This window comes from Mustela lutreola, chromosome 1 (genome assembly GCF_030435805.1).
Source record: "Mustela lutreola isolate mMusLut2 chromosome 1, mMusLut2.pri, whole genome shotgun sequence".
In the NCBI taxonomy this organism is placed as follows: domain Eukaryota; kingdom Metazoa; phylum Chordata; class Mammalia; order Carnivora; family Mustelidae; genus Mustela; species Mustela lutreola.
Genome location: NC_081290.1, coordinates 213,495,500 through 213,510,212, shown reverse-complemented (window position 1 = coordinate 213,510,212; position 14,713 = coordinate 213,495,500). Strand labels below are relative to the sequence as shown.

Genomic DNA, 14,713 nt, shown 5'->3' with positions numbered 1-14,713 from the left:
GAAACAAATTATTTTTGCATTTTGAATGTTCCAACTGGACTAGTAGACAAAAGACCTGGATTTTTCTTTTCTAAAATCTGCCATTTTTGAGCTTTGTGAATGTGGACCAACTCTGACCTTTGATTTCCTCATCTACTAAAGTGGCAATGGAGCTGATGACCTGGGTCAGGTGTGCTTAATAAATATTAGTTTCCCTGTATATGTGAGTAGATGGAACCTGATGATTTGAAAGAACTCTGCCATAACCTTTCTCCCAGAGAACAGCCAAGTACTGCTGGAGAAAATCACTCAACAGGTCATGGCCACGAATCTCAAATGAGTACTCAGCACTGCCAGGAAGCCTCTTCTGCTGCTCCAGTCAGCAGATTCTCCCATCCTGATTGCTGGCCATGTCAGACCTTCTCCACTCTTAAACATCAATCCCATGGGCACACCTGGGTGACTCAGTCAGTTAATCATCTGCCTTCAGCTCAGGTTATGATCCCAGGGTCCTGGGATCAAGCCCCACATCATGCTCCCTGCTCAGAGGGGAGTCTGCTTCTCCCCTCCCCCTCCACCCCTTCCCCTGCTCATGCTCTCTCTCTCTCTCTCTCAAATAAATAAATAAAATCTTTTTAAAAATTCCTCCGATACCCCCACCTCCCCTCTCCTTCTAGTGAAATCTTTCTGTTTCAAAAGAAAAATAGAAGCCAACAGAAAGCCACTGTCTTATCTCTCCATATTCAGATGCACAAACCTCCATTCTACATTCCATCTTCCTTCCTTCCTTCATTTTTTGTTTTAGGCGATTCCTCCACTTGGACTTTGGAACTCACTCCGCCCACCTTCCCAGGAACCAACACCATTACAATTATTCCTCCTCTCTCCTACCTGGACCCTTCCCAGCAGCTTTGCTCAAACCTTTATCAACAAAATAAAACACTGCATTCACTGGATTGTTGGACAGTAGTGGACCCGCAGACCATGGTTTATAACTCACTGTGTTCGCCAGCTTTGAAATTAGATTCTTCTTGGCTATTGTCTTTAAATTAGGAATTATTGGCATTAATCCAAATTTTACACATTAATATTTTATTCATACCTTTAGAATCTCTCAAACTCCCATACAGTGTGATCAGATTTGTATGATTAATGATTACTCCTTATCCCTAGACTGTAAGCTCGCTGAGAACAGAGTCTATGTCTGTATCGTCAGGGTTGAGCACATAATAAGGACTCAGCAAATATTCGTTGAGTAAATGAATGAATGAATGGAATTCTGTTAGAGCCAACCAAGGACTCAATACCACTTAATTTGGAATTAGGCTGGTTCCTAGATGTTAAATATTTTAAATATATTATAATCATGATATCCAAATGTGAGCACTGGACCTCTTTGATGTTTTTATATAGGCCATGGAAGCAGGACTCTCAGAGGTGAAAAGTGAGTTACAGTCACGTGATGATCTCTTGAGAATCATAGAAATGGAACGATTGCAGCTGCACAGAGAATTATTAAAAATAGGAGAGTGCCAAAATATTCAAGAAAGTAAAAAAAGGTATATTCTTTATACTCAGCAGGCTGAGAGAAGTAGTTCAAGACACAGTGTTTGAATATCTTAAGAGTTTGAGATTTAAAATGAGAATTAAGTCTTTGTTGTATTAACATGCTGTTAATTATTGAATAATATTTGGTATTAAAAATTAAATCCATGATTATTTTATCTTCAAAATGAATATATTTACTTAGCTAGAAAATTATATTCTTATTTATGGATACTTATGTAGCACAGTGAGTTGGACATTTTCTTAGAACTTTTATTTTTCAGGATACTGTAAAGAAAGTAGTATTAAGCTGATATTTAATTGCATATATTGATAAATAAGATTTATTCCATATTTTTAAGTGTTTTTATTTTGATTGCCTATAAACCTGTTACTAACTTTTTCACTTGTAAATGTATTTCTTTTGGTCTCCATACTCACTACTTTGTCAGTTCCATTAAGGGGGTTTTGTTAGAGCAGATTTTTTTCCTCTTTTAAAATCAGACAGATATTGTATATTCCAGAACCACAAAGGAAATGGGACTGCTAAGGATAATGAAATATTTATACTTGTGAGTAGAAAGTCTGACTGTTCGAACCATTCACTAATGTTCTAATTCTCACTGGAACTTGAATCCTTCTCAGATCTGAAGGCTAATGATAGGATTTTAAAAACTGATAATCAAATGGTAAGGGATATTTTGCTGAAAGATGATTACCTGATTTTAAAGGCAATGATTCTTTGTTTAAAGTTGCGGGACTTGCTTGAATTTTTTTTTTGAGCTCTACACTTACAACAAATGGCAAATTAACTTCCTAAAAAGTGACCTATTGTGTATCTCACCAAAGACAGTAGAATGCCTATTAGCCAGTCAGCGCTAGAGAATACTGTATATGCAAGCTACAGATTTCATCACTGATCATTAATAAATCTACTGGGAAAATATAGTGCACAAGGCACTGTTCCAGTGTGGTGAGTTGATGAGAAATGTCTTTGTACAAAGGATGTATATGCCTAAATACGTAAGAAATTTCCCAGAAGAGCAAACCTTTCACCCTCTGTGTAGCTGTGGTTTTATGGAAGAGCACTGTAGGTACTTTCTGTGGTGCTGTCCCACAAGGCCAGTGCTGAACTCCAGACCTGGTCCGCTTTCCTTCAAGGTATGATATCATCTAAAATCTTGCAGTTATTCACATATTTGGCCAATACAATTCTTTTGTTATGCCTAATGCCATTCTCTGCTTAAAGTGGTATTTATTTTCGTCTCCAAACTTCAGCTTTGTTGTTTGGAGGGTATTCCTCAGTTCTAGTATTATTCTGAGATGTGATGGAAAGATAGATACTTATCTTTTCACAGCTTCCATTGTATTTCAGACTTTGGGCCTAGTCTTCTTAACCTTCATCTTTCCCATTGAAAGTTTCTCATGCTTTTGGTTTGTTCTTTTATGAAGGTGATTCTAGCCTTTCTATTGTTTCGGTTTCTTTCCTTTGGACTCTATTTTTCTTTCCAGTGTTATAAACACAAGGCAGCCCAGCCTCCTGGGTGTAGACACACAGTAGTTTTATACAAGTAGCATAGTAATGCTTTTTACTCATTTTCAGAACCTTTCTCAATAATGCTATGATTTTGTTAGATTTTCCTTTATCTTTAGCTACAGAAGCACCATGGTGTGATATGTTCTGAGAATTATTAAAAATAATTCCAACACTCTTACCTAACAAATGATAATTCCTTCACATACTATGATTATTAGCATTTTATATTAGCATGATTACTGTTTTCTTCTTTGAACTTGTCCACATTGACCTTCAGTATTTGTTCCAGTTGCTCAGTGAAATTTACAAGACCACCATGAGGGTGTTTTTTTCCCCCCCAATTCATTCAGCATTCCATTCCTTGAAATTGCTTTGGAAGAATTGAAAAATAGGAAATGTCACTTTTCACCCCTTTCAAATAATAGCAAATAAGAAAAATTTAAGACTGATTCTGAAATAATGTTGGAAGAGAATATTGGATAAAATGCTCACAATATATTACTGAGTAGGAAACAAAAGGGGACTGAAAAATAATGTGTGCAGAACTTTCTAATTGTATGGGAAACATTTATACATTTATAACCACATGCATAGAAGAAAGATGATAATATACACAAAAATGCCAATAATTCTTTTTCCCTGATGATATAATAGCATCATATACTCTGATATCCTCTGTTTTCTTCAGTTAACACATATATTTGATAATCAGAAGAAAGGCAATACGGTCTAGATACAAGTACCTCAGGGATATCACTACAAACCTATGCCTTTTAAAATATCTCTTTCTTTTCAGTATTTACATCAGGTATTTCTCTGTCATTGCTCAGATTCTGTTTGTGTGGTTTAAGTTTGTGATATATGGAGCCTTTTAAAAAGTTCTTTGGAAATCTGAACTTGTACTCCGTTACAGGTGGGTACATTCCTCAAAACACCAGACTTGAAGAGATTAGTCAAACAATAGAAAGCATGCTACTGTCCTTCCCTGGCTATTTTTATTTTCTGTTTCAATGATTTTTTTTTTCATTTACCAACTTCCCTTATTTAGAAGTGAACCCAGTTGTACTTCTCCAAACCTCCTATAGAAATTATACTTTTTACACTAGTTTCTGCGTTTCCTCTCTGGTATCCCTATGCGCTGGCAATTCCTTTTATAAATTAAGCAGCCAAAGAACAGATGTATTTGTGCTTTCTCTGGGTAGACTGTCAGATTTAGTTATTTTGGGTCACTTTTATGGAGTAGCTGCTCCCCTCAGACTTCTCTTGGCATAGTTCCTTTCCATGATGTACAAGCTAGTTAGATGTGTTTCCTTTTTTTAAAGGGGCTCCCAAGCTATTTTATTATAGGAAATAGTCTCCTTATATAAAAATCTTATCTACAAATGCAAACTCAGTATTCTGTCAATTTTCAAGGCATAATTGAAATTCCATATTAATTGCTACCTTTTTTTTTTTTCACTCAAACCATTTGCACTCAGTTAAATATATAAATACTTATGGGATCTGAATGTATTAGAATTTGCAATCTGGAACTAGAAATTTTTCCAATAAACTAATAATCTATCTCTACAACCTACAACAGTCTAAATTGACAATATAACCATGACAGTTTACCAAGTTAAGTTTAATTTTTATTCGCATTGTTCAATTTGTAGACTTGAATCATCTTATTCACCTTCTACTAAAGAATCAGAAAGGAAGAGGAAAGAGCTGTTTTCAGTGAACCTAGATCAACCAAATCATGAAAAAGAATTGAACAAGGTATGGGAAAAAATGGGTTTCATTCTTCCAAGCTGATCTGAAGTCCTTGAACACAAAATGGGTGGGGTGGGGGGGAACCTTCCTTCTCATTCCTTTCTTTTTCCTTCTATATATTCCCCTAAGACAATAAGCTACCAGGCTGCTAATTCCGACATTCTTCTGCATGATGCTACAAAAAACACAAACCCTAAGTCCTCACTGTGCCACTGGGAGACTGACACTGGGCTCCATGACAAGTAGCTTATTGCAAGAAGTATGAGAGCCCAGACTCAGGCCTCCAACCATCGAGTAGGTACATAAGCTCGGGGAAGTTGCCTGGGCAAGTTGCCCATTTCTAGGATGAAGATGGAATGTGTAGTACCTGCCTGCTACAACTGTGATGCGGCTTAAAGGGGCTACTAATAATTCTGCTACTTAAATAGCAGTCCCCATGCACCAGGAGGGGCTCTGAGGGCCTAGCAAATCTCAGCTCATTGATTCCTCACAACAGTTTATAAAGTAGTATAACATCATCTTTTTGTACATTTGAGGACACTAAGGCACAGAGAAGTTGGGTAATTTGCCCCAATATTACACAGCCATTGGCAGCAGAGGTCAGATTCAGATCCAGGCAATCTGACTCCAGAGCCCATACCCTCCCCTTAAGTTAAAATCCATTTTATAAATGCATGTAAAGTGCTTGGAACAAGGCCTGCCTAGCTCAGAGGAGGTGCTGAGTGAGTGGAGGCTGCCACTGTTATTGGCTACACCCACGTTTGTCACTGAGCACCTAAGCCATGCCAAGTAATCTTCCAATAACAAGCAATAGAGGGATGATTAAGGCCTGAGCTCTGTCGTCAAAGACCTTGTGGTTCTCAGCTCTCTACAAAAAGTATATTCTCTTCGCCCTCTAACAGAATCCAGTAGAGGCTTCCTTTCCATGAGCTTATCATGGCTACTACCCATGTCTTTAGTCTTTAGGTTTGAACCACACCTAAATAGTCAATGTTATATGATCTAAACAATTGTTAAAAGTAGGGAAAACCTGGGCATGGATTCAAATCATCATCTAGCCCAGGACAGCACCTGACATAGAAAAGTGAAAATAAATATTTGGAAAACAAGTGAATTAATATCAACGTGAAGGTCTCCCATAATTGTGTAGGCTCATAAATTCAGTTGCCATTTGTATAAATTCAAAATACATTTATTGAGCATTGAGTAGGACTATGGCTATTCTGCTTGTTTCTGTAGGAACTACAGTGATGCAAAAGACAAATTCTCTCTCCCACAGAGTTGACCATCACGTAGCTATTAAGTGTAGAAGAGGTGTTATAAACTAAAGATCATTTTCCTTTTATTTTTCACATAATCCTATGAAACTTATTTCACTGCTATTTAAACGTATAACTTTAAAAAACTACATCTTTGCTGGTATCCCCAGCGAAGGCATTATGATACAAAGGTTGATTAAAGCTACCTAAAGTAGAGTTACACTATTCTTAACCCATAGACTCAGTAACACTTTGAATAATAGGAATCTACTGACATTGCACAGTTTCAGTATGGAAGGAGAGAAGGCAAGGCACAAATTATCTTCATAGGCTCTTGGAGACCTCTAGATAATGCACTGCCATGCAAGAAAGGTAACAAATGAATTGTGTATAAATAGCTAGAGCTCCCAGGAAGTGTTTGTGGAGAGCATTTTCATTCTCTTGTAATAAAAGCAACAAGAGCCACGTATTATGAATCCTGCAAGTGCTTGCTTTCTTTCTCTTTTTTCAGTGTAGAACTATTTTTGTCATGTACTTCGTGATAAAATTGACATTTTTAATAAAGCCAAAAGTCATTTAGAGCTCGGTAAATTAATCTCATTTAAAGGGAAGCTTTGCAGCAGAGCATGTTGTTTTAATATCTGAATGCTCTGAAAATAATAAAAACAGTTTACTCCTTTTTACTAATAGTATATTCATTTTTTTTTTTTTTTGTATTCTGAAAGTTCCATTTTGAGAAAACATGTTAACCACACAACAGGGATGCCATTAGCAAAATCCAAACTGGGACAAGCCACACAAAGAACCCCGTGGTTTCATCAAATAAATTGTAAAGAAAAAAAAAATTTGAGAGAGAAGATTGGAAATGAAAGGAGATGTTTCACACTGTCCTCAGGGTGAGGATATCTGTACTCCTCTCCTGCTCTTAGGAGCTGGGTAACTTAGGCCCAGTCCATTCCCTTCCTTGGGAGTCTTTTTTTCCCTCTCCATCTGTTCAGTGATGGGGTTGGGCTTGGACTGAGAGACTCCTAAGGTCATATCCAAATCTGAAATTCTTTTTCTTTTTTTCTTTTAAGGGGTAGAGGGAGAGGGAGGGAGAGAATTTAAGCAGGCTTCACACCCAGTGCGGAGCCCAACATGAGGCTCAATCTCACGACCCTGAGATCATGACCTGAGCAAAATCTAGAGTCAGATGCTTAACTGAGTGAACCTCCAATGCACACCCCCAACTCTGAAATTCTAAGATTGTTAATAATAAACATAGAATCCCACATGAGGGGTTGGTGGTATAGAGCTGAGGACAGATCAGGTTTTCCTTCTGGACTTGCATCCTTTCCACATTAGGTCATCCCATGCTAGCTTTTCCACTGTGTGAACAACCTTTCAGGGTTCGGCTCCCAGGGGTTACATAGCACCGTGGTAATGTAACCTCCCAGAGGTTACATAGCATGGGGGGTAAAGTCTTGGAATCAGATGTCCTGTCAGCAGGAATATGACTTAGAAAGGTTACGTACTTAACTTCTCATTCCACAAACTAGAGAACTGTTGCAGGAATTAAATGAAATGATGTATATAGACTAGAACACACACAAACACAAAACAAGGGGCTTTATAAAGATATGAGCCAGTCCTCATATTTAGATCACAATTCGAATAAGCAAAAAACATTCATTACAGTCCTGACACATTTTTAAATTTGAATACTTCCTGGATATTTGATGATATTGAGGAATTGCTAATATTTTTAAGATATTGATATTCTGGCTATGTTTAAAGAGAGAGAGAGAGAGAGAGAGAGAGAGAGAGTGCCCTTATTCTTTTACAGATAGATCCTAAAACCTTTAAAGATGAAATGAAAAAAAAATCAATTTTAGAATTAAGTGCCCTGGAGAAATTCATATAAATCTTTGTGGATGGGCTCCATTAAGCTCTCCAGCCTTATTTCTCACAACACATCGAGTCGTCACCACCCCAGGCTCCTTTTGCTTCACTGGGCATGGGTTTCTCCACAAACCCCGACCCCTGCCTGTCTTCCCTGCACTCTTTGCCTGGGGCACTTCTCCATCCCTGCCTTCCATCTGGCTTCCATTCGTCCTTCAGTATTTGTCTGATGTCCCCTCCTCCAGGAAGCCCATCCTGATATCCCCAGCCTGGGTTAAGCATCCCTCTACTGCATACTGCTGATGTGGATTGCTACTGTGTGTTGTAACAATTGATTTTTTCCCACAAGGGACTATGATTTTCATGATATTGGCGACTATGTACTTTATCTCCAAATCTCAAGAATGAGAGACAGTGAATGATTTCTAGAAAGGTGGTAAGAGGCTGGACTAAGACAGTAGTAGTAGAAATGGAGAGCGGAGGGGCAGTTTAGAGGTGAAGTATGAGGGACAGAACTTGCTGCCTGTCTGCATGTGGTAGGACAAGGGTGGGGAGGAGCCCCAGGTGGTCCAGAGGTTGCTGACAGGGAAGGCCTAACTATGGTTGAGAACGAGACTCCACCTGCTTAAGGGGAGGAGGTGATGCATTTTCATAGACACATTAAGTTTGAAATTTATTATAATGTGATTCTGAAAAACATAGTGTTTAGACATACAAGGTACACATAATTTAGTCAAAAAGGCACTGAATTTAAAGCTCAGAGTCCTAGGTTCTAGTCCCAGCTCTGTTGGTTAATAGCTTTGGGACCTTGAACAAGTCACTTAATCATTCTAAGCCAAATTTTTCTCCCTAAAAACATGGTTGATCCATCTGTCTCTGCATAGTGGGTCCAAGTCTCTTCTACCAAGCATTCCTCAGTGGTCATTTGATGGGTATAAAGTTAAGTTCTAGAACAGTATCTATAGTTGACAGCAAGGAATTATGCACTTAAATTTTTAAGAGGGTCTAAAGCAAAAAGGAACACAGGGAAACTTCTGAGGTAATGGGTATGATTATTGTATTGATTGTGATGATAGTAACATGAGTGTACGTCCAAACTCACCAAATTGTATACAATAATTATGTGCAGGTTTTGTATTCTAATTAGACCTCAGTTATGCTTGGAGGTAAGTGCTTGATAATATTTTCTTTATTTTCTTTGACTTCCTGTCAAAATAGTTATCAAAGTAGCATTGGTAGTAAGTGATGACTTGCATACAATAGAAACTAGAAGTGAACAACAGAATTTTGAACTTGAAAGGAAAAAAAGTAAATGAGTCATTTATTGTAAGTATCTCTTTAATTCAGCATTGATCGGAAAAGAAGGGTAAAGTGGGGCTTGCCAAAGGTTTAAGACAGGACGGAAAGGCTGAACATGGCTAACAAAAGCCTTAAGTTGCTTGATAAAGAAAAAGACATGTTAATATTTGCCACAATGTCTCTACTGCAGATAAGAAGGCAACTCTATCAGGAGGAAGAGGACCATGGCTCTGAGCAGGAAAGAATGAGGAACGAAATCTCTGACCTAACCGAGGAGCTTCATCAGAAGGAGATCACTATAGCAACTATCATGAAGAAAGCTGCCCTTCTGGAAAGACAGTTAAAAATGGAGTTAGAAATCAAAGAAAAAATGTTAGCAAAACAACAGGTACGCAAGCGGGCAGGACAGCCCTCGGCTGGGTCACTGTCTTGCCCAGTGGAGACCCTGGTTTTCCTCGAGGAAGAACAAAACACTGTGTTTCTCGGTATTGTGTCTGAGACTAGCATCATGGAAATGCTTGGTGGAGCCCCCTGAAACCTTTGCAAAATATCGCAAAGTGTCATCAAAACAGATCCAGGGCTAAAGTGACGACAGAAGATAATTGCACTGAATCTCATCCTAACATTTCCTTATGACACATATTTTGATCACCTCCCACAGAACGCTCCAGTCAAAGATTTCTTCCTGAATCTGTGTCCTGTAGTTCCATTAATATTTTTGTCTTTAAAAAAAAAAAAAAAAAGTCGGGCGCCTGGATGGCTCAGTTGGTTAAGCGACTGCCTTTGGCTCAGGTCATGATCCCAGGGTCCTGGGATCGAGTCCCACATCGGGCTCCCTGCTCCTTGGAGAGTCTGCTTCTCCCTCTGATTTTCTCCCCTCTCATGTTCTCTTTCACTGTCTCTCTCTCAAATAAATAAATAAAATCTTAAAAAAAAAAAAAAGTCTCTATTCCAGGTTTTTGTGGATACTTCTCACCCCCATCTTATGTATTTATTTTGGGGTTTGTTTGCTTTTTTTTTTAAGATTTTCTTTATTAGAGCATGAAAGCAGGGTAAGGGGCAGAGGGAGAAGCAGGCTCCCCGCTGAGCAGAAAGCCCAATGTGGGGCTTGATCCCAGGACTCCAGGATCATGACCTTAGCTGAAGGCAGACACTTAACTGACTGAGCTACCCAGGTACCCCATATCTTGGGATTTTAAAAAAGGATGTTGAAACATGAAAATTAGTCCATATTTACTGAACATTGACTCAATGCACAGCACGATTCATGGTAAAAAAAAAAAAAATCAGCAATTATACCATTCTACTGTTAAAATACTGCAAATAACTTCAAAGTCTACCCTCCCTCCCTTCCTTCTGTTTCTTTCGAAATGCCCTCAATCTCATACTCATGATCAAATTGGTGACTTGTTAGTTAAAGCTAGGGTTTATCTGTTGTTGTTGTTTTTTAACCCCAAATCGAGAGGGTTTGAAAGTACCATTCAGTAACTTTCTAGGCATTTGAGGGTCACTTCACCAATAAGATGGCTATTTAAATCCTGTGTATTATAAAAATGAGAGTTGGCTCTTATCCAATGATAAATCTTAAACTGTGATTAATTTGTACAGTACACAGAAACATAGCGTAGATGGGATAATAGCATTAGTTGTACCTGTACAGGAAAAGATATTGAAAACTGTTAGCAGTGATCTGGTAGCTAGCTGGATTATGGGTGATTCTCATTTTATTCTTTATACTTTTCTATGTTCTTAGTTTTTTTTTTTTTTAGGGAGAACATATTTTGTAATCTACGAAAGTAAATTATTTAAAGGGGAGAGTTTTATATAGAAATGAAACCTATTGAATAAAAGAGCAGATACTATGTCTAAGTGCTGTCAAGTAGAAGAAATCAGGGAAGAAGAAATAAATTAGACAAAATGAAGTAGTCACCCCCCCCCAAAAAAAAGGGTAGTTTGGCAGAAATATTAGAAAGAACAAAATTAAACATAAAAATCATGTTTGCATATTGTAAAACTTAATTACGTAGTGAAGAATTCCATGTTTTTTAAGTTGTGATTTTTCTGGTGCTAATTTTCATACAGTAGAAAATAGAAGTGAGAAATGGAATTTTGGAATTGGAAAGAAAAAAGTAAATGAGTCATTATTGTCGGTATATGTTTTTAATTTAGCACTGATCAGGCAAGGAGGGTTAAGTGAAGGCTGCCAAAATGAAAACGGAATGCAAATACTGATTTAGGATGATCATGCCTAATCAGTGTTTGTCTTCACTACACTCAGAAAACATTTAGGTTAATAAAATTAATTCTAATACTATTGTGGAGCTTCTATTATATATTTTGCACTCACTTTTACCTATCAATCTGTTTTCAGGTCTCAGATATGAGATATAAAGCTGTCCGAACGGAAAACACACACCTGAAAGGAATGATGGGAGATTTAGATCCTGGACGGTACATGGTAAAAACTCTGAAATCATTCAGTGAATCAAACCGAGAGATTACACAGTCGGTCAGGATTTACCCAGACCTTATTTACTGAGCACCTCCTATGTGTCAGACACACAGGGGTTGGGCCGCAAATTATCTGGCACTTGGATTGAACTTACTTTTATCCTCGGGCTAGAGCATTCGAATTTCAAGTTTTCTCCTGTGTTCTTTTCTTGGATTGGGCTAAATTCTGATCCTTTCCTCCAACATGCTCCTCGCTTGCTTTTGCTCCTGCCATTATCTCTAAAATCCTCCATCCAACATGGCCTGACTCATGTGTCAGGCTTAGCCTTGATGAAGCCGCCCCTGAAAACCCAGTCAGAGTGAACTGGTCCATCCACACTTGATCTGTATTTTCGTCTCACTCGTTTGGTAGCCTGTCTGTTCCCAACTGAATGGTAAGCAGGGACCATGTTTTATTCATGTTTGTCACCCCAGCACCTCGCAATGTCAGGGGTATAGTAAGTGCTCATTGAATGTTGATTCAGTAAAAGGAAGGATGAACAAATGAATGACCGAGGACTGACCTTGTGGTTTGAAGCAGTTGCTCTATCAATTAACAAAGGGCTGCCTAAACAGGCTCCGTGCCTTTCATTTTTGTTCAGTATATCTGTTGACGGTTTGTTCTTAGATGTAAATAGGAGAACTTGCACTTAGTGAACTAAGGAAATACCACCATTACTTGTTTAGCATGTATTTTCTCTGAGAGAAAATCCTGAAATAATTTTCCTGTCATTGAGAGAATGGAAAGGATCAAAGATGAGCGTGGCCGGCTGGTTCGGTTTCCTTGGCTATGACGGGAGGAAGGTGGAGCAGGACTTCTCCCTGATACTGTACTCCTGGGAGAGTAGGTACTCCTTCCCATGATGGTAAGCGTTTAGCATCAGAGAGTTAGAAGCATTCTGCAAGCATTCTGCCTTCTTTGGCCCTGGTGACAGATTCTGTGATTGGAGGACAGATGAATAAAAAGGAAAGTATATATGTTTCCCTATCTGTTCCATAAAATCCGCATGACATTTTGGAATCTTATTTCTAAACGCTTGACACACAAAAATTTAAATCAGGTCCTGCCCCCATGAGTATCTTTTTTCCCCCCTCTCACAAAATGTTTTTTGTGTTATTTTTCTTTTTATTTCAAACTAAATGCTTTTCAGTGTGAATTCTGCGTCATCACAACCCACACTGAGCCTGCTTCGTACTGACTTGTATAGGCATTTGGCTTTCTTCATTGATTTTTTTTTTTTTTCCCAAGAAAGAAAGCACATAAAGATATGTAAAGAAGAAGCTGGTTATCCTGCTGCTATCCCCAGTCCCAGGTCCGACTGCAGCGAGAAACAGTGCTAGCAAACCAGTGTGTAGCATTCTGTAACTTTCTCTTGCTCCTGCACACATATAGAAGGGATGAGCTGAGTGTCCCTCTCCAGAAATAAGTGTGTAATAAGTACATTATTCTAAACTGCTTTTAACTGTATGTTACGGACATCTCTATAAGACAGGAAGAAAGCATCATTTTCCCCTCATTTCTTAATTAATATATACTCATGTAGTATACATATAATTTTTAATAAATTGAACTACAACTTACACGCTAGTGATTTTCATGCAGTCTCTTTGTTCTCGCTTCTCCCCTTCTCCTTTGCTCTGTTTCTTCACCCGCCTCATACGCCCATCCATCAGGTAACAGGTGAACCATTTGGTATGTATCATTTTGTACTTTTTTCTGTCTATGAATTCGTGTGTGTGTGTGTGTGTACATATAGGTATGTAATCATATACCTACTTGGGGGTTTTAACTTTTTTTAAAAGTTGGATTACATTTTGCACACTTTTCTGTCTTGTTTTTGTTCACTCAGCAATATGCTTTGCAAATTCTTATGCATCAACTGGTTTAGATCTATTTCATTTTGCATAATGGCTTAGTAATGTCCCATGATGTGAATATATCAAAATTTATTCAACCATTTTTCAGAATCAATCCATTTAAAATTAATTCAACTCTTATTGGATTTTTGCACAAATAAACAATACTATGTAAAACATCCTCATACATATATCTTGGAAGAGCTTCCTAAGACTGGAATTACTGGGGGCGCCTGGATGAGTCAGTTACACATTCACCGTGATTTCAGCTCACGTCCTGATCTCAGGGTCCTGAGATAGAGCCCTGGGCTCTGCACTGGGCTCGGAGCCTACTTAAGATTCTCTCTTTCCTTTTCCCTTTGTTCTCCCAACCCTCTCTCTCCTTTTCTTACAAAAAAAAAGAATGGAATTGTTGCTTTATATGCATTTTTTAGAGGAAAAAGAGAAAGCCGGTAGGCAGGAGGGGCAGAGGGAGAGAGAATCTGAAGCAGACTCCATGCTGAGTGTGGAGCCCGTTGTGAGCCTTGATCCCACGACCCTGAGATCATGCCTGAGCCAAAACCAAGAATTGGCTGCTGAACAGACTGCACCACCCAGGTGCCCTGTATGTTTTAATTTTAAAACATTTTTTGTCAAATCCTATTTCTCCCATCTCTGTGTGCATGCACCTTTTTCTTTCCTCCTCAGCAGTGAGAGGTGTTACTGCTCTTTTAAATTTTTGTCAGTCTGATGGATGTAAAGTGATTTCTCAGTAGTACTTTAATTTCTCTTACCCTGGATATAGGGAGTATATTTTTGTATATTAATTGGCATTGTACTATGAATTATATTTTTTGCTCATTTTTCTGTTGGAATGTCTTTTTCTTGTCAGTTTATAATAGCGTTTTCCTAAATTTATTGTATATAACTTATTTATATCTTTTTACCATATGAAAAGTTTTAAACTTTTATTTGTCGGGGCATCAGGGTGGCTCAGTTGTTTAAGGATCTGCCTTCAGCCTTCAGCTGCCTTCAACCCATGATCTCAGGGTCCTGGGATCGAGCCTCACATCAGGCTACCTGCTCAGTGGGGTACCTGTCTCTCCCTTTGCCTCTGCCTGCCATTCGCCCT

At 38.4% G+C, this 14,713-nt stretch overlaps 1 protein-coding gene across 5 annotated transcripts in view; it reads left to right on the top strand.

The window, feature by feature from the left end:
- Positions 1–14,713, top strand: part of DEUP1 (deuterosome assembly protein 1) — an 82,177-nt gene that overhangs the window by 41,691 nt on the left and 25,773 nt on the right. For all 5 annotated transcript variants that reach the window (XM_059186674.1, XM_059186691.1, XM_059186684.1 and 2 more), the window contains 4 exons: positions 1,393–1,538; positions 4,717–4,822; positions 9,446–9,643; positions 11,627–11,713. In XM_059186674.1, the coding sequence (XP_059042657.1) occupies positions 1,393–1,538; positions 4,717–4,822; positions 9,446–9,643; positions 11,627–11,713 (537 nt within the window). The remainder of the gene's footprint in view (positions 1–1,392; positions 1,539–4,716; positions 4,823–9,445; positions 9,644–11,626; positions 11,714–14,713) is intronic.